General features: G+C 46.3%; 1 protein-coding gene across 1 annotated transcript in view; it reads left to right on the top strand.

The window, feature by feature from the left end:
- CIC (capicua transcriptional repressor) overlaps positions 1-21,022 on the top strand; it is a 786,494-nt gene that overhangs the window by 577,596 nt on the left and 187,876 nt on the right. Inside the window, exon 15 of the mRNA XM_085615585.1 lies at positions 8,771-9,124. Coding sequence (XP_085471711.1) covers positions 8,771-9,124 — 354 coding nt within the window. The remainder of the gene's footprint in view (positions 1-8,770; positions 9,125-21,022) is intronic.

Raw genomic sequence — 21,022 nt, 5'->3', positions numbered from 1 at the left:
TTCTTGGCATCTAGAGCTGTAGAGTCATATTCGCCCACCCACCTCCCCGGGTACCTATACCTGTTGCAGTAGCATCTTACTTAGATACATGCATTCATGGACAGCTCCTGTTACTTCTCTTACTAACTCCATTCTCGCCCTCTGCGGGAAAACAATCTAACAATGGAGTCCATGCCCATGCGCACTATCACCAAAAGGAGCAGTCACCATACCTCATGACTGGAAAATACTTCTTCAATGAAAGACAACTTGCAAACATCCGGCCCCAACACTAGATGGCAGGAGTGTGCACAGCATGTGAATCTACAGCTCTACATGCCAAGAACAGATGTCTACTGGTAAGTACCATTTTTCTTTCCTCCATGGGATAACATTGACTGTTTTCTTTTTTTGGAAAAGTTTCGAAGCGTGGAGTTTGAAAACCTAAGGAAATTCTTTAAAATTCTACTAACTAACAAAAACGATTTTACTTACCTGTTTACAGGAAATGTCCCAGTGTAGTATCTAGGTATACTACACTGAGTAAGAAAAATAATCTCAAAAGTATCTTACCTGTAATCTTACTGAAAACCCTATACAAAGTATATGTACTGTATTTACAAAGCATTGCATTTCTCAGAAACAATACTGCAAGTCAAAACAAAGTGCATTTACAATTGCAATCCAAAATGTGTTACAAACTGTATATTTACCGCAAAGTACTTAGTTCTAGGAAATAAAAATAACTAAAAGAATATTTTTATACAAAACAATTGGTCTGAAGTTCAGTCTTTGAGTGTGTGAATTCATTTGCTGCCTGAGTGTGTACTACAAATGCTTAACACTGTCCTCTGATAAAGCCTTACTGCTTGACCACACTACCACAAATAGAGAGTGAGGTGCTATCTAACTTTACCTCTGCCTACCTTTGGGGTTCCACTGGATTCTGTGCACACTATACCTCACTTTGGTATAGTATATACAGAGCCTGCTTTCTACAGCGTATGACAAATGTTTTATAAGATTCTTTTGAGTAAAGAAAGGGAAGGCCTTTTGGAGGTACTGCTCTCTTGTATGTGGTTAAGGTGAAGACAATTTGCTCTGTTCGAGGCATATGAGCTGCAGATTGTACACTTTTGCATAGATCGCCATCTGGTGTTGGGCTTGGATGTTTGCATGTTGTTTTTGTCTTCGAAGAAGTCTTGTAGTCACGAGGTTGGGGACTCCTCCTTCGGTCGACAGTACGCATGGGCATCGGCTCCATCGTTGGATTAGTTTTTTCCGCCATCCGGTTCGGATGTGACTTGCTGCACTCCGGGTCGGTGTCGTTATCAAACCCACTTTTGACGCACAATCACAGTTAACCGATGGTATTGTCTTGATAGCGTACCTTTCGACGCGCATCCTCGACGACCAGAGCTTTCGAAAAACGTCGACGCATGCGAACTTTGCCATGGGCCGCTGGGCCTACCTGCGCCGGTAACGACGGACGTCGATGGAATGGACTCCCTTTAAGAAATGTCCCCAGTGTAGTGCTAAATTCCCACACTCTGACCTCCATCCCGTTTGTAATCTGTGCCTCTCTCCAGAACATCAAGAGGACAACTGTGAGGCTTGTCTATCCCTCAAGTCCAAGAAGGCCATCGGGGATCGTCTAGCTAGATGCCACGAGATGCCCCGAGTCACAGGTTCCATTCCGGACATCTTCCATCCAGGTTCCGATAGCCTACCAGAACAGGAAGAACAGGTCCTGGACTCCGAAGCAGATGACTCCGATGCCGAAGATGACGTCACCGCGGCTCAAAGGGACGTGAATACCGAGACCCCTGCCCCACCCAAGCCCATACCAAAGGCTCCGGTGACACCTTCGCCTCCGGGCTCAAGTCCACACCGAACAAAGACTTGGAGCGCCCCGGCTCCGAAAGAAAAACAAAAGCCTTCCGGCTCTGACTCGAGGCAGCCACCTTTTCCTGAAAAACCATCTTCGGCACCAAAAAAAGTCTCCTGACCTGCTGCGCCCCTCCCCGTCGACAGCGGTAAAACATTCGGCACCCGAAAATGCAAAAAGACCCACCGGCACCGAAGCAGTCAGATAAGACCTCGGCATCGAAACAGCCTGGTAAGTCCTCGGCACCGAAGACCTCGGAGCAAAAACCATCTAAAGAGAAGCCTTCCATAACTAAGCCTCCCAAACAAAAACATCCGAAGCCGAAACAATCTGCACCGAAGGTCTCGGAGCCAGGGAAAGCTTCCATACCGGACACTGTTGCTAAACAGCCAAGACCAGTTTCGAAAGACAAATCTTCCACTCTGAAGAAAACTATCTATTCCAAAGAACTTCTTCTCCCGGACCCGAAGCAAACCACCATCTTAATTCATCCAAAGACTGGTCATATAGTTACTTCGCTACCTACAAAGAGGAAACCAGAACATTTACCACATGCACCGATTCCTCTAAAGAAAATACACATGGCCCCTAATACTTCGCCACCACCTTCAACCCCCCCACCAATGAACCCTAACCTACTACTTTCTCCAGCACATTCTCCACAACCAGAGGATAGTGACGATGCACATGGGGATGGGCAAGAAGATGATAATATAATACCATTACACACTGAGGATCCTGATGAGTCACCACAGGTTCCAGACCCATGGCATGATTGTAATACCGATCCAGATTTACATATTGATCCAGAATTACATAATGATCCGGATTTCTACCTCTCAAGACCATCTCCACCAGATGACAATGTGGGCTTTGCCCAACTAATTAATAGGGCCGCAACATACCATGGAGTCAAACTACACTCCGACCCTGTAGAGGAGGATTTCCTTCTAGAAACCTTTGACCAGCCACAAAAATCATCCCATGTCTTGCCAATGCTAAAAGGTCTTCTTAGACACGCTCCTGAGGTGTTCAAAGGCCCGGTTAGAGCTAGGGTGCTTAACCCCAGAGTAGATAAAAAATACAAGGCAGCTCCCACTGACCCTATATACATAAAGGGTCAACTTCCTTTAGACTCCCTGGTCGTAGCCAATGCACGCAAAAGGGCAAATTCTCAGGGGTCAGGTGACACTCCATCTCCTGACAAAGAATCTAAGTTGTTAGATGCATCAGGCAAATGCATGACGTCTCAAGCTGCTAATTATTGCAAAATAGCCAACACTCAAGCCCTCTTGGCAAGGTATGACAGGGCTCACTATGATGAGCTGGAAAATCTCATTCAACACTTACCGCAACAATATAAGGATTAAGGCCAATGACCTTATACTGAAGGCAAACTGATAACTAACACATCCATCAAATGCGCGCTCGACGCAGCAGACACTGCGTCCTGCGCAGTAAATACTAGCGTTTTACTATGCAGACATGCCTGGCTGAGGATATCTGGCTTTAAACAAGCAGTGCAGAACAGTATCCTTTATCAGCCTTTTGACCATGAGCACCTCTTGGGACCTGCAGTGGACACATCTTTAGAAAAAATAAAGGACGACACATAGACTGCCAAGTCCATGGGAGCCCTGCAGTCAACCTCTACTAGAGTCTCCTTTTGATGCTCATTTTTAAGAGAAGGCTCCAAAACAAATGCACCAGAACTCCCGTCCTCATCCTACAAAAGTCCCAACCAGGGCTCTTTTTCCAGAGGTTACTCTAGGGGAGGTTATAGGGGTAACAACAACAAGGGCATAGGCAGGGTTAATAACACCCACACCTCCCTTAACACCAAACCGTGACTTCCCAGTGCCTCCCCTGATCATCCCACTCCTGTAGGGGGACGCCTCTCACAGTTCCTGCCTGTCTGGAATTCCAGTATGGTTATTTCCTCGAACTCACTTCTACCCCTCCCAACATTCCTCCCAAACAGCGTCCAATGTCATCAGAACACCTGACGCTTCTGAAACAAGAGGTTTGTGCACTATTACTAAAACATGCAATAGAGCCGGTTCCCTTGCCTCATCAAGGCACAGGGATCTATTCCCTTTATTTTCTAATTCCAAAAAAGAACGGCTCTCTCAGGCCCATACTGGACCTCAGAACGCTCAACTTCTACATCCAATTTGACCACTTCCACATGGTCACTTTACAACAAGTGCTTCCACTACTTCAGCAAGGCAACTTTCTCTCCACCGTAGATCTAAAGGACGCCTACTTCCACATTCCCATTCATCCCTCTCACAGGAAATATCTCAGGTTTGTGGTAGATGGTCAAAACTACCAATTTAAAGTTAAACCATTCGGGGTCACCACGGCACCCAGAGTTTTCACCAAGTGCCTTGCAGTGGTTGCAGCCCACTTAAGAAAACACATTCATGTCTTTCCCTATCTGGACGACTGGCTCATAAAAGCAAAATCGCACAACAGCTGTGTTCAACACACGCTCAGCACAATACAACTGCTTCACAGTCTGGAATTCACCATAAATGTGGGCAAATCCCACCTCCAACTGTCTAGAATACAGCAATACCTAGGAGCTACAATAAACACTTCAACAGCACTAGCATATCCCAACCCAGTCAAATTAAGTGCTATGCAGGTGCTGATTCAAAGATTTCAGCCACAACACTCACTACCAGCACTAGTGTTCATGCAATTAATAGGGATGATGGCCTCTTGTATCTTTCTCGTTCCTTATGAAAGACTACAAATGCGTCTATTACAAGAGTGTTTGGCACGTTAGTGGAACCAGGCTCAAGGTCAGCTAACAGATCTGGTGTTGGTGGACAACCGCACCCATCGCTCTCTACAATGGTGGAACACACAGTACCTTTCCAAAGGGCGGTCGTTCCTCGAGCCAGTTCCACAGATAGTGCTAAAAACCAACGCATCGCTCACCGGCTGGTGAGCTCATCGTCAAACCCATACCATCCAAGGTATCTCGACCCCCCCCCCCCAACGAAAACAATTTCACATCAACTACCTGGAATTGTTAGCAATCTTCCTAGCGTTGAACTACACCTTCTAGACAAGGCTGTCCTGATCCGAACAGACAACATGACAGCAATGTATTACATACAGAAGCCCTTCTGCCCCTAATCTCAAAACCCTTCACTGGCTTCCAGTGCGACAAAGAAGCAATTTCAAAATTCTAAGTCTTACACACAAGAACTAATTACCTAGCAAAAAAACTACAATGGTACATACCAGGAAGATCGTTAAGGTCCGGTACTAAAGCATACCTTGTTCAGCCTCGCTTTCGTATGTCCCGTAATGGTGGCCGCACCTTTTCTTACCTGGCCCCCTTGCTATGGAATAGACTACCATCTCACCTCTTGTCCATAGTGGACCACAAATGCTTTCGTAAAAAGCTGAAAACCTGGCTTTTTCCTCAGTAAACATTCCATCAGTTTCAGGTCGCTGTCTGTTATCGCTGTTTTTCGTTGTAAGCGCCTTGAGACCATCCGGTGATAAGTGCGCTCTACAAGAATATCTGACATTGAAGGCGGGACACACTCCCTACAGCTCTCACACCTAGCTCAAACAATATGGAGATGGGCCATTACGCAAAAGATATACCTCCTGTTAGAACACCTCCCAGGAGTACACAATCGGATTGCAGATCTGCTCAACCGTCAAGCACAGCAGATGCGCGAATGGGAACTTCATCCTCAAGTTCTTCTTCCATTCTTTCGCCTGTGGGGACACCCAAAAATAGATCTGTTTGCCACACACCAAAAAGCCCAAACTTCGCATCCAGGTATCCACACCCATTGTCCCTAGGCAATGCGCTATGGATGAGTTGGTCAAGCAAATTTGCTTACGCTTTTCCGCCTCTCCCACTGATTCCGTTAGTGTTTTGGCAACTCAAACAACATTCCCTCACGATGATCCTAGTTGCTCCAACATGGACAAGGCAACCATGGTTCACAACTCTATTGGAACTATCGGTAGTACCACATCAAAAGCTACACCTCTCACCCAAACTTCTTACTCAGGACCATGGAGAGATAAGACACCCAGATCCCAATCAACTCAACCTTGCTATCTGGGTCCTGAAATCTTAGAGTTCAGCTATCTCAACCTCCCACCAGACTGTATGAATGTCATTAAAGAGGCTAGGCGTCAACAAGGGCATGCAATGCGGCAAAATGGAAGCGATTCGTCATTTATTGCACGCACAACAAGATCAACCCACTAGATGCTTCCACTCAGAACATCATCTGTTACCTCTTGCATCTACAACAATGTAAGCTAGCATATACAACTATTAGGTTACATCTCGCCGCCATAACGGCCTACCTACAAAACAGACAACACTTGTCTTTGTTTCGAGTTCCTGCTATCAAAGCTTTTATGGAAGGACTTAAAAGAATAATTCCACCAAGAGCTCCACCCTCTCCGGTGTGGAACCTTAATGTAGTCCTTACCAGACTAATGCGTCAGCCTTTTGAACCTCTCCACAAATGCGAACTACAGTTCCTCACTTGGAAAGTAGCCTTCCTAGTCGCTATCATGTCTCTTAGTAGAGTTAGTGAACTCCAGGCATTAACCATACAAGAACCATTTTTTACAAATCCATCATAACAAAATGGTTCTTAGGACTAACCCAAAATGTTTACCCAAAGTAGTATCTGCCTTCCATCTCAACCAGTCTGTCGAACTCCCACTGTTTTTTCCTCAACCAGACTCAGTGACAGAACGAGCTCTACACACCTTAGATGTTGAAAGAGCAATACTTTACTAAATTGAAAGAACAAAATCCTTTAGACAGACCAAACAACTTTTTGTGGCCTTTTCCCCACCTCATAAAGGTAATCCTATATCCAAGCCAGGAATTGCAAGGTGGATTGTAAAATGCATTCAAATATGCTACATCAAAGCCAAACGCACATTAACCATCCCCCCTAGAGCTCACTCTACACGCAAACTAGGGGCTTCAATGGCATTCTTAGGGAACATTCCCCTAGATGACATATGCAAAGCAGCAACTTGGGCCACACCACACACCTTCACAAAACACTATTGTGTAGATGTGCAGGCAAAACAACAAGCTAGTGTGGGCCAGGCTGTATTTAGAACACTATTTCAAACTGTAGCGCTGCAGAGTTGTACAGGCCCACCCGCCTCCCCGGATACCTCTATCTGTTCCAGTATTATCTTACTTAGATACATTCCGCATGGACATCTTTCTATTTCTCACTACTCCATCTAAACCTACGTGGCAAAAACAATCTAATGATGGAGCCGATGCCCAATCGCACTGTCGACCGAAGGAGAAGTCACCAACCTCGTGACTACAAGACTTCTTCGAAGACAAAAAAAAACATGCAAACATCTGAGCCCAACACCAGATGGCAATCTATGCAAAAGTGTACAATCTACAGCTCTACATGCCAAGAACAGATGCATACTGGTAAGTAGCATTTTCCTTCTGGTGGGTGTTCTTGTAAACACAGACTTCTCATTGCCCTCCCACATGTCTGTGCAGTGGACTGCTGAACATCATAATAGGGTTCCAAGGTCATTTTTAGCACACTGTTACTTACGGTTTGTTCAAACTGCTCTGCGTCTGAGGGCGCGATGGAGAAAGATAAATTGACATCAGACTGCAGTGTGGCACTTATATGTGGCTCTGCTCCATAACTTCCGGGGAGTCTTCATGAAGCCCCTTGGTACCACCTATGGGCACAGGAGCATTGCTGGAAAAAGGTTTCTGATCCAGTTTGGTGCCTGCGGATATTCTTAAGGTGATCTATGGTTAGAGTATTCAGTAGAAGGATCATTGCCAGAGGTTAGTCGTGTACTCATGTCATCAAAGGCCTAAAGTTCCTGCCTATCACTCCAACACTGAGAGAAGCACAATGGTTCCTTCTCCAAGTTTACATTGTCTCCAAGATTGGCTGCACACTTACAACACCAGCAGGCTTCACCGTCTATGGGCCATAGAGCTGGACAACATCCCCATTCATATCAAAACTGCCCCAACCCTTGTGTAATTCTGAAAGGAGTGGAAGACGCACCTCCTCTTGGTATAGTACATGACGATTTGCCACTCATAAACATCCTCCGCCTCCCTTGTGAATGAGCCGTACACGTACATAGGACTTGAGATCTTGATCCGGACGCTGTTACTCTCTAGGTAGATTTTCAGTCTAAGGTTATTTTATTCTTATGTACATATATTGGAGGTCCATTATCACGTAATATAGCCACTGAAATAGCGCCTTTTTAAATAGAGAATCCAAGATTCTGGCCCCCACTTGATGGAAAGTAGGATTGTCTGCCCGAGCCAAACATTTTGTTCAAAGCGTTGCTTCACAACCTTCTCTATTATCTTCATAGAAGAGAGCCTGCTTGGAGAGACCACCTGGCAGGATCCAGCTGGGCCATGGTCATTTGTTCGAAGGCGGCTTGTCCTTGTTTTCAACAGCTGAAGGGGGGGGAAGGGGGGGTTCTGGAAAGTGCTGATAATCTTGGCGAGCACAGTCCTTCATGAAAGTCATTGGGCGCGTTACACAAGTGTATAGGATACTATCCATGCCCTGTATGATATCCTTACTGTCCATTGGAGAGACAGGCTTCAGGTTCCGATACAAAGGCTGGTGCAGATGTGGCCTCGGCCACAGCGCTGGAGATTGTTACATCTGGGTGTTTGTTGTCCTGATTCATAAAATCTGTAGCAGGCTAGAGGAAAGTTTATTCACAAAGATTATGCACTTGTTTGGGAGCCTTGAAGGTACCTAGTCAAACAGCTTTGTTCATTTATCACAATGTCTCTCTCGCCTGTCTGACTCATCCGATAGCGGACAGAGGTTATTGATCTTCGTGTTCTTCTCTGTTCTGTTTCAGGTCAGGCTCCTCTGCTGGCATCAGGACATGTGGGGTTATCTCCTATCCCCAGCCCTCAGCTTACTCCAGTGTGCACTAACCAGGTCATTGCAGCAATTTATCCCAGTGCTGGCACCCCAGGTACCACTGCTCTGACAGCCGCTAGCCAGACATCCGCCCAGGGCCTTGTGTACTCTGTGGCCAGCAGCACACCTGCCGCCATCCTTCCGAAAGTCATCACATCCACCGCACAGGTGACCCCCACATCAGTGAATGCAGGGCATCCATGCATGGTATCTGCCAGCTCAGGGTGCGCTGTGTCCCAGGCGCCAGCGTCCACAGCTTGCCATTCAGGGCAGTTTCCATCAGTGACAGGTAAGGAGCACCCTAACAGTGCAGCGCAAACCTAAATGTGTGCATTGACCACAGGTGCATCATAGTGCCCATCTAATGCAGTGCAGTACTGTTGTATTCTGTTCATGCAGTGATGTCAATGGACATGCATTAGTGTATTAATATATAGTCACGCGTATGTTAGTGTAGTCCTTATTACTGCCAGAGTCGCATTCTAGGCTCATCTATCATGTAGAGGTAATAAGTTCAAGATGCAATAAATGGAGTGAACAATGTGGAGTAGTAGTACAGTGTTTTGCAGTTGTAGATTACTGTATTGCTCTAGCAAGTGTAGCTGTAGATCTCATGCTTCCACTCTCCTGCCATCTGGTGTTTTGTGCAGATGTTGCAATCTGTTTTTCTGCAGGGTATAAGTTCAGTTTCGAGGTAACTTGAGCTTCAACCCAGAAACCACAAAGATTGCACCTCAGATTTTATTCTCTCTAACTGGTTTGTGTGTAGATCTCTAGCTCCAACACCATCGAGCTACAGTAGTCTGGCATACGGCTCCAGTGAGCAAAATCATCGCCATCTACAGCATGTAAAGAAACATTTCAACCTTGAAATTTGATTGGGACCCGTGTGTTTCTTTCATTGTCAGGAGGTTTGAGAATGACTTAGGTAGGTGGATTATGTAGAACAGACTCTTCCAATTTTGCCTTACGTTCAGCTCTCTAAGTTTCCATGGATGACCCATCACTAGGTTTCCAATTCTTGCTTCTCAGCATTCATGAGAAATCAAGTTCTTTGGCCTGTCATGCCCCCCCAAAAAAGATTATTCCCTACAGACGAGAACGTTGATAAGCGCATTACAGGCTGCAGTATAAGGACAGAGTCAGTGCAGGTCTTTGGACCTGAAGACATTGAGGGTGCTTACACGGCAGGAGAAGGCTAGTCAGGAATTAGCAGGGTCAGCCAGGTTGGAGTACCGAAATCCTCTCATCAGAGGACACTGACTACAAGGAAGAATTGTCTTTCGAAGCCCTGGGCAGATCTGTGCCCAGGACACAGACTACAGCAAAAACACAGAGACCCTTTAAACCATTCAAGGACTGACCCTCCAGGAATTGGCTGCGACCAAAGTCTTGAGTCTCATCTCAGCACCTCTCCTGAGGGAGTCAGGCTTTGAGCTCCAAACGAATGCCAAAGAGGTCTAACCAGTGTGCTTCAGACACTGCCTCAGAGTCTTCTCAGTATCAAAAGCACATTTAGGCTGCGGAGAAGTCTCAAGGCTAGGGCTCCAAACCTAGAAGGCTACCCACAACTTCTTTGCCTCAAGGCATCAAGCTGCTATCCTCGATGACGAAGTAGTCACCAAAGCAGATTTTACTGCTAGTCTCAACATCCAGTGACGCAACAACAGCTTCAAGCTCCTGTCAGACAAAGGAAAATCTATGTTCGAGGCACTTGTGGCTGTAGTTACACATGGCTAGCATAATTCCGCCATTTAGTGTTGGGCTCAGATGTTTGCAAGTTGTTTTTCTTCTAAGAAAGGTTTTTGAGTCACAAGGTATAGTGACTTCTTCTCTTGCTTGTAATGCACATGGTCCTCAACTCCATTGTTAGATTGTTTTCTTCTGCCGTCTGGTTCAGACATGTGCTCCTCTGCTCCGGTCCTTCACCGGCCTCGGTTACTTTCCTGAATACAGTCGTTATTTTTCCATCACAGACCTTTTTTATTAGTTAAGTGCATCAAATTTGAATTCATCCATGCAACTCGAGTCAGCTGAGTTCCTCTTCGGCGTTCCTCACAAAAGATCTCCTCTTGATGATGGAACAGACACCTTTCTGTGTTTGCCCTCGTTGCCACCCCAAGTTGCCACGCACCGATCTCTATCAGGTGTGTAACTTGTACCTTTCCTCAGAGCATGAGGAAGCGACCTGTGAGGCCTGCAGGTCTTTACGATCAAAGACGATGCTTCGAGATTGATGCCGAAGGCACACAATACTTTGATTAGAAAGATCCAGAACAGGACCCACAGACTGTAGGAAAGTGCTCCTTTTTGACATGGTCAACCCCAATCTGTGCCTGCTAAATTAGTTAATTTTGACAGAAGTACACTGGGTTCCTACTATCCAGATCCCCAGTACAAGATCTCCTTCTCTAAAACTGCAATTCCCCCTCCCCCCTCCCCCCCCCCCCCCCAATTGGCAATACCTTTAGCACCCCTGTAAGTCCCTGGTAAATGGTACCCATGGTACTTAGGGCATGGATGCTAAAGAGGGTTCATAAGGGCTGCAGCATTTATTGTGTCACCCTAGGGGATCCTTCACCACACTCATGCAAACTGCCATTACAGGCTGCATGGCATGGTACAGACAAGAGTGAAGACACGGCATGGCACACCTAGTGTGTCTTGCCTGCAGACATGCACAACATGCAATATATGTAAGTCACCCCTACAGCAGACCTTTTTGCTTTAAGGCAGGGTGCATTATATTACATGTGAGGACATATCTGCATGCGCAAATATGCCCTGGTGATGTCCAAGTCAATTCTTGGACATTGCCAGTAAACAGGGAAGCCATCTTGAGTATATATACTAGGCACTGCTGATTACGAGCTCACCAGGTACATGATGGCTTGATATAAAAAATCCCGTATTAATACACCCACACAGATTCCAGTGATGGAATTATTAATACATGCACCCGGAGGCTACCTTAGAGGTATCCCCTGAAAACCTGCCAAGCTCTAGTGTCTCGGCTGACTGGTGTAGACCAGCCTGCCACCACAGACAGGTTTCTGAGCCTATGCAGGTGACAGCCCACGCTCTCTGAGGTCAGACACAATGCCTGCTCTGGCTGGAGGTGTTCCACCCCTAAGGTAGCCTACCTGATGTGAACACAAAAACTAGAATTCCACTATCTTGGTTTTTGGTGGAATTAGGTTCACTCTGTCAGGATTTTGCCCACTTCCCACAGGAAGTGGTCATTGTAGGAAGCTGGATCTGTATTTACTATACCACAATTGAGGTATAGTGTGCACAGAGTCCAGTGGAACCCCAAAGGTAGGCATAGGTAAAGGTAGATAGCATCTTACTTCTCTATATCTATAAGAGACTATTAGTTCAAGATTCCTTACCTTAGAATTACCCCCAGGCGTCAGACTGGATCCGAAGAATTTTTTTCTTCATCAATACCCCTGCTCGTCAGTAGGTGGGGTTGGTCAACTTCGCGTCAGTCGTTGGTGTGGTGGTCGCCGGGATGATTTTGCTGTGTCTACTTAGACGCCGCTTGTGCGCACTGACGTCAGTTCTTTCTTTTTCCGCACTCGGTCCTTAGGCATCGGGTCAAGTGGTGATTCCAGGCGTGGGGTTTCTTTGTCCTCAGCAGGTTCGGAGTGTTTCTTAGCTGTTTCGTTTGAACAGAGCTGCTGCTCACAGGAGATCCAGTCTTTGTTGAAGGGAGTCAGTCCTCCCGGGGGTCCTGGAGGTCACTGACTGGAGGACAAGGCGACTTTTTGTGCAGGATCTCTAGAAACTGCAGACGGACCGGTAGGGCTGGGGCCAATTCAGTTCTTCTCTGCAGTCTCCTCTGCTGGGTGTCTTCTTTCGTCCTTCTTCTTAGGTCGCGGGAATCTGTCTTCTTGGTTCAGGGCCACAGTGAGAAGCGGGGTTTCTGTTGCAGTAACCCCCCACTTTTTGCCAGACTACTGATGAATTTGTGTGTCCTGGGTCACTGCAATCGGGTATCCTGAGCCTGTGTTCTTTCCCCCAAAACTGTACCCAAACCCAATTGGCATCTTTGGCCACAGGTCGGCATCTGGTAAATGGTACCACAGGTACCCAGGGCACTGTGACGAGGGAATACCTCTAAGGGCTGCAGCACATATTGGGCTGCCCTTAGAGGCCCTGTGTAAGAAAGTGGGTTTCTATTGCAGTAACCCCCCCTTTTTTTTTGCCTAATAGCTGATGCACTTTTCCTTGTTGTGCCCTGGGCTCCTGCCAATCAGGTGCCCAGGGCCTATGTTCCTTCCTTAAAACACACAAACTCCCAATTGGCAAACCCTGGCCACATGTCAGCCCCTGGTAAATGGTACCCTAGATACACAGGGCCTTGTGACCAGGGAAGGCCTCTAAGGGCTGCAGCACTCATTGTGCCACCCTTAGAGGCCCTGTACCCTAACACACACACACTGCCCTTGCAGGCTGAGTGTCTGGGTGCAGAACAAAACAGAGAGTCGACATGGCACACATCTCTGTGTGCCATGCCCATCACCTACACTGCCAAGACATATGTCAGCCACCCCTCTGGCTGGGTGCCTTATGCCTATGGTGTGGGCACAGGAGCAGGAGCCCTGTGCCCCTACAGTACCCAGGTCCATTCCTGGGCACTGTAAGTACAGTGCTGCCGTTTACAAGTACATGGTGCTGAGAGCTCGTCAAACACGAACTCCACAGCACCATAATGGCAACACTGAAGACTGGGAAGTTTGGTATCAAACTTCTCAGCACATTAAACCCACACTGATGCCAGTGTGGGATTTAATGTACTAAGCACCCAGAGGGCATCTTAGAGATGCCCCCTTACAGCTAACCTACAATCCACGTCTGCTCTGAGGCTGCCCAGGCTGCCACACAGCAGACATGTTGCTGGACCCCTGGGTGGGAGAGCCCCTGCTCTCCCGGGCCTGCAACAATGCACATCCTGGGTGAGGTGAGAAATCTCCTCCCCCAGGATGAGCAAAGGGAAGCTTCAAAGGCATGCCGCCAGTTGGAGTTTCCCCAGGCCACTGCAACCCCCCACTCTGGCAGGAAGCTTGGCCGGAAACCCCATACAAGGACAGGGGATGTGCCAGCCTGCCCACCCCACCCCTCAGGTGGGGGAGGCGAGGTGAAGCACATCTCCGGGCTCTCGCCATCTTGAAGATGGGAGGCCCTACCCTATCAGGATTAGGCTACTGCCCCCCTCCCACAGGAGAGAGGCAGGATAGGGGGTGTACCCACCCCAGGACAAGGACCCATTGGTCCCTGGCCTTCACCTACCTGTAACGCCCCTAAATCTAGTATTTAGGGGCCCCCTGAACCTTCCTTCCCCAGATCCCAGATTCGAAACTACAAGAAGAGCAAGAAGAACAAAGACCTGCCCTGCAGGTGCTAAAAAGAGGAAGACACCAACTGCTTTGGCCCCAGCCCTACCGGCCTGTCGACCCTCGAACCTGCTCCTGCTTCAGCGCGGCATCTCTTGTGGCCAGCAACCTCAAAAACCCCGGAGGACCTGGCTACCTTTGAACTCTAAAACCCCTGGGACTCCCACGAGTAGAGGCTCTACTCAAGAAACCTATTTGCTATCCCTGGCACCAGCCCGGGACCGCGGACCCATCACACTCTGCACCAGCCAAGCCTGGCCAGTGCCGGAGTGGACAAAGACCCAGAGGACGACCCCACGGCGACTGTGACCCAGAGTCCGGCACCCAAGGATCCCCCTCGACATCCCGGAAGAAGCCTGCAGCCTCAGAACCAAGTGCCACCCCAACCGCGATCAACCAGAGGGTAAGATTCCCGACGTCAAAAGGCACCCCTGCACCCGGCGCCCTGTGACCCCCTGTGCCCAATCCCGGGGTACCCACCTAACCTACAACTACCCAACTTACCTCTCGAAGTGGTGGTGGCACCTGAAACATCCTCGTCCCCGAGCCTGCAGCCTCTTTCCAAACCGGAACATTCCCATTGATTTCCATTGAGCGCCCTAAGGCTCAAAAGCACCCTGCACCCAGCCGCCCGAGTGGCCCTGGCAGTGCCCTCTCTACACTAACCTACTTCCCCACTTGCCCTGAGTAAGTGACCAGGAGCCCAGCTCCCACAGCCGCGTGGCTTGCCAGACAGCAGCCACCAACCAAGGCCCCCCTATCCCTCATAGGATAACATTGGGCCCAACTCTCTCTGCACCCGGCCGTCCTGAAACCGCTGAGGGTGAACCAACTGTACCTACCTGACACTGGGGGACCCCTGAGTCCATGCCCGGAATTTCAACACTACCAGTCGAGTACTTACCCTTAAACCGCTAACTTCGTTTTCCTCATAGGGTAACATTGACTGACTTTTTCCTCAAAAATCTTCTAAGTGTGAACTTTTCAAAACTGCAAAAATTCACCAAAAATCAGCCAAGTGACAAAAACGAATTTACTCACCTGCTCCTAGGTGAGCTCCCAGTGCTGGATCTTGGTGCCCAGCCCTGACTCTGAAAAGTGTTCACAACTATACTTACCTCTAACTCATTTTTCTCCCATAGGAAACCATTGTCTGCTTTTCTGTGAAATTTCTTCTAAGTGTCTACTTTTGCAAATTTGAAATATTCTTTTAAAATCGTACCATTTCTGCAAACGAAATTACTTACCTGCTTTTGATAAGGACCCCAGTCCTGGGTCTAGGCACCCAGTCCTGGATTACTAAAGTAACGATAAAGTACTCTACCTACAATTTGAATTTCTTGCCATAGAGATCCATTGAATGTTTTCTGTGAAATATTTTCTAAGTGCTAACTTTTGAAATAGCTAAATATTATTTAAAAATCATTACAGTTATTAAGTCGACTTTCATCACTTGATTCTGAATACTGACCCCAGGCTGGTTCTAGGAGCCAGACCTGGAATTCCAAAAGTAATCTGAAAAGTAATTTATTACAAATAACCTGAATTTACCATTGAGCTCAATTTATTTATTTATTTAAGCTTGTACCGCGCACAGCTACCCACAATGGGTTTCCCGGCGTCAATGCATTGTTATGTTTAGGAAATAGGATTGTTTATTGCAACCAACTGTGACTGTTTACACAAATTTATTGCCTAAGACAAAAGTATTTATATTCAACCTCTCATTCTGAGAAAGTATATTTTTACTCCCTTTGTGGTTCTAAAAATAAAACAAGCATATATTTTATATATATAAACCATTGGCCTAGAGTTCAGTTATTGAGTGTGTGAAACCATTTGCTGACTGAGTGTGTACAATAAATGCTTTACACTGTCCTCTGGTACTGCCTTACTGCTCGACCAAGCTACCACTTTTGAGAGTAAGGTCATACCTAACTTTGACCTCTATCAGCCTCTGGGGGACTGTGGACTCTGTACACCCTGTACCCATTAGGGAACAGTATATACAGAGCCACTTTCTCACATTGGTGGATCAGCGGTGGGATACAAACTTGCATTTGTTGGACTACTTGGTTACCATCTGATCACACGACAGAACTCTTAAAAATTGCCTTTAGAATTCTGATTGGTTTTTCCAAATTACTAAAAGTCTTGCTAGGGCCTTGGTTAAGTCCCATTAGAATTTTAGAAAAATAAAAGTCACTATAGTCAGGGTAGAGGGTTAGAACTGTCAGGTTAGAATGTCTCAAACAAACTCAGCTATTAGTGATAATAATAACATGGACCTGGTGGAGGAGCTCGACCTCACACCTTACTTACACTTGTCTTTCAAGGAATTGAGGTCCTTATGTAAACTCAAAAATTTACAAATGGGTCTGCATCCAACCAAACAAGGGCTCCAGGAGCTCCTGGCTGAGTATGCTAAAGACCACCCATCTGAACATGGTGATGGCCAGTCAGATGAGGAAAGGGAAACAGAGGAGGTGGACAACAACCTCCCCATACTATTCCCTAGGGAGGAGATGGCACCCATACCCTCCAACACAAGAATTAGCATCTGGGCACCTAGAGACCACACAGGTGGCTCTGGTCCCAGAGACAACACTGGGGGACCCCCCAGTGAAGGGGACAGCCTTGTGAGGCTGGCCAAAAGAATAGATCTAGAGTCCAGGCTCCTGGCTCTAGAAAAGGAAAGGAGAGAGATGGGTTTAGCACCCATCAATGGTGGCAGCAATAATAAAAACAAGGATAGGGAGGAAACTTCTGACCTTAAAATCCCCAAAGGGATTGTCCCTAAATTTGAGGAAGGTGATGATATCATCAAATGGTTCACAGCCTTTGAGAGGGCTTGTGATATCAGAAAAGTAAAGAAACCTCTCTGGGGGGCACTCCTATGGGAACTGTTCTCTGGTAACTGCAGAGACAGGCTTCTGACCCTCTCTGGGCCAGAAGCAGGATCCTATGACCTCATGAAGGAAGCTCTGATTGAGGGATTTGGATTCACCACTGAGGAGTATAGAATTAGATTCAGGGGGGCTCACAAAACCCAGACCCAGTCCTGGATTGATTTTGTAGATTTCTCAGTGAAGACACTGGATGGTTGGTTAGCTGGACATGGTGTGCAGGATTTTACTGGATTGTACAATTTATTCATGAAGGAACATATTTTGAGTAACTGCACAAATGAAAAGTTGCATCAGCATTTGGTAGACCTAGGTCTAAAATCCCCCCAAGAATTGGGAAAAAAGGCAGACCACTGGGTCAAGACTAGGGTGACTAGGACGTCCACTGGGAGGGACCAGAACCAAGGGGTCCCAAAGCCTCCCCAGAAGAAAGAGAGTGAACCCCTTGTGGATAAAAGAAAGGAGTCCCAGGTAGCCCCCCAAAACCCTGACCAGGAGGGTGGGCCCAAAGACACCTCACAAACTAAACCAGGGTACCAAGGTAAGAATTGGGATCCCAACAGAATATGGTGTTTCAACTGTCAGAAGGCTGGACACCACACCCAGGACTCTAGCTGTCCTAAAAATAAGGTTCCTAGTACAGCTCCAGGGGTGACTAGTGTAGCCCCAGGGGTTGCCAGTGTAGCTTGGGAGGGAGGGTCCTCAGATGAGGAAGTCCTCCTAGCTTTCAACTGGGGAATGGGCCCAAGAAGCAAGCTGGAGATCCCAGAAGGAAGTAGACACTTCCACCACCTACTGGTGAATGGAATCCCAGCCACTGCCCTGAGAGATACCTGTGCCAGTCACACTGTCAATCAATCAATCAATATGAACTTTATTCGGATAAAAACAACATATCCATAAAAGTGCAGTTAAAAAACATTATTTACAGTTGGACATAGAAGAAATTAGTCCGAAATCATAGAATTACGAAAACGTACAGCCATTTTTAAAAAAGATCCAACTCGGAAACATAATTCATCATTATCAATTGCAAGCATCAACTCATTGGCTATTTTATAATCAGTTACGCATCGGGATTTAAAGTACGGAATCAGAAATTTTTTCGTGAGCGGTAAATAGAAGGAACAAAAGAATGAGAAATGTAACATTGATTGTTTCAGATTGTGGGTACATGGACAGGGGGTGTGATCAAGGTTCAGAGAATAGCCAGTTGGAAAAGACAGTAAGTATTTCATGGTGTCGGTCCTTAGCCTGAAGAATAGACCCCGTTCCCAACAGCCAACAGGTTTTAAGAGATATGTAGGCATTACTGTGGATACATGCTCTATTCGCATATATCTAGCAACGGAGGTTTTATTACGTTCAGCTGCTAGCCTAGTTTCTTTATACGATGCATAGAGTAGTTTTTCCACAGTTTTAATGCTTGGGGGGTTGTGGGCTAAAGGGTTTATAAAAAGATGCTCCAAATTCAGGCTAATTAAGCTTTTGTGGACTCCGGCCAACCATGATATGACCAGCCCTCTGTCACATTTTAAACAATCCAGGATAATTTCCCTAGTCAGTTGTGCGGCCGGGTTTTTCCAAATCCTAAGCCAGAATAATGTCGGGCGTGCCTTAATAAAATCCTCTATATAGGATAAGTGAAGCTCGCCGTGACAAGCATATGTAGATGAGGAAAATGGGGCACCCAATATTTTGCGACAAAACCTGTTCTCTTCTCGTTGGATAGGTGAGCTGGCAGTGTTCCCCCATACCTCTGCGCCGTACGTAACGGTTGGAATGCATTGTTGTCTGTAAATTTTGACAATAGCAGGCACTACCTCTATGTTTTTGGGTTTGGGTAGCCTGAGAATTGTATTAATAGAATTAATAAATTTCCTATTGCAATGGGCAATGTGATCATTCCACAAACCGTTAGATGCAAAGACCTGGCCCAGATACGGAAAAGTGCTGGTGCTAGACAATCTGGTAGAGTTAGATACAATAGAAAGGTTAAAATACTTCTTAGTCCCACATGACATTAAAAATGATTTCTTAAAATTAGTACACAGATCTAATGTTGCCATAAATTCCACAAAACCGTTGACCAAAGCTCTCAGGGCATTAGGGGTACGCCCCATTAGCACAGCATCATCTGCATAAAGCAGCGCGGGGATTTTATTCCCGTCGATGCTAGGGACGTCCTCAGTTAGGGGCAGTAGAGATTTAGATAGGTCATTGATGTATAAAATGAATAGGAGGGGGGCCAAGACACAGCCCTGTCTGACCCCCCTACCAATTTCAATTGGCTTAGAGACCTCACCGTTCCTTCCAATGCGAACCCTGGCTTTCAGGTCTCTGTGTATATATGCTAAAAAGGAGACTAATGAGTCGTCAAGGCCGAGAATTAAAAGGGTTTTCCACAGCTGGGATCTGTTTACAAAATCAAAGGCTGAGGTAAGGTCCATGAATGCCAGATACATTGGTGTTTTCTTAGCTACGGTGTATTTACTGACAATCAGGTGAAGATTCAGGCATTGTTCAACAGTGCCGACCCTACTCCTAAAACCCAATTGAGACCGATGCAGGACCTTGTTATCCTCAGCCCATGAATTAATTCTGTTAAATAACACCCGTCCCAGGATTTTTAGGGTGTTATCAATCAATGAGATTGGCCTATAACAGCTCGGGTTGGATCGGTCTCCTTTCTTAAAAATTGGGACAATAGTGCTAACTGACCAAGTGTCTGGGATAGATGAGTTGGTGAGATTGTTAAAAACATTCGTAAGAAGTGGCGCCCAAAAATCAGGTTTACTTTTAATAAGGTCGATAGGGAGACCGTCTGGTCCGGGGGCTTTGCCCCCCAGGCTTTGAGTTATTGCTTCTTCGACCTCATACAGTTCAATCAATATCCCACCAGTGTATATGTATTCTTTTTTGGGATTATTGGAAATTGGGGCAGCATAAATCTTACTAAAATGATCTTCCCAAGATTCACTCATAATGTTACATGCAATTGGTGTGGGGATATTAACCATAGATTTCATATCCTTAACTGCCTTCCAAAAATTCTTGCTGTTTTTTAACACATTAGCCTGCACAAGATTTGCCCAGTTGTTATTAGTAAGCTCTTCCTTTCTGCGTTTTATAACTTTTTTATAGTTTGCCCTGAGTGATGATATAGCGGACGCCACTCTGGGTTTGCTTACAAGGGCCTTTCTTAATGCTCTATTAGCCGCAGAGCATTCAGCATTAAACCAACCAAGCTCATAATTCGGCTCCCTTATTGGTTTAGACAGTATATTTTTAATGCCAGAGCATAGCCCCGAAAAGGCGTTAACTACCTTTATATTATAAAGGCAGGGCGTTAAACAAATGTCCACCAGATTTGAGTGGTGTTTAATCATTTTTTCAAATAAAGTGTTGTTGTCAATATTGCGCCAAACTACTCTGAGTTTGTCATTTGATGCCACCAGATCTCGTGCACCGAGCGCAAAATCATGCGCAGGGCGACGTGAAAAGCTTAGAGTAGTACTAATCGGATTATGGTCGCTTTGCATAGTTTGTATCACCTCTGCCTTTAACACATAACTTTCTAAAGAGGCGGTTACAAATATATAGTCAATAATAGAAGTGGAGCCTCTGCTTCTATAGGTAGGAATTGCGCTACTGTCAGGGGGGGAGGGATCGGCAATCTGCATAACATTCCGGAAATTATGGGAACTTAAAAGATTCACTAGTTGTTCCCCTCGTTGACTCAGAGGAACTTGTGTGTCAAGTCGGATAGCAGAAAAAATGTCTTTGTGAATCTTAACATTAAAATCACCGCCCAAACATATACCCATAATTTGGTCATCGCACGTACTAGATTGTAATTGTAAAACAAAATTAAACAGAGAT

The sequence above is a fragment of the Triturus cristatus genome, chromosome 7 (assembly GCF_964204655.1).
Source record: "Triturus cristatus chromosome 7, aTriCri1.1, whole genome shotgun sequence".
Taxonomy (NCBI): Eukaryota; Metazoa; Chordata; class Amphibia; order Caudata; family Salamandridae; genus Triturus; species Triturus cristatus.
Note: the sequence above shows the minus strand (reverse complement) of the source record. Positions and strands in the feature narration are given on the sequence as shown.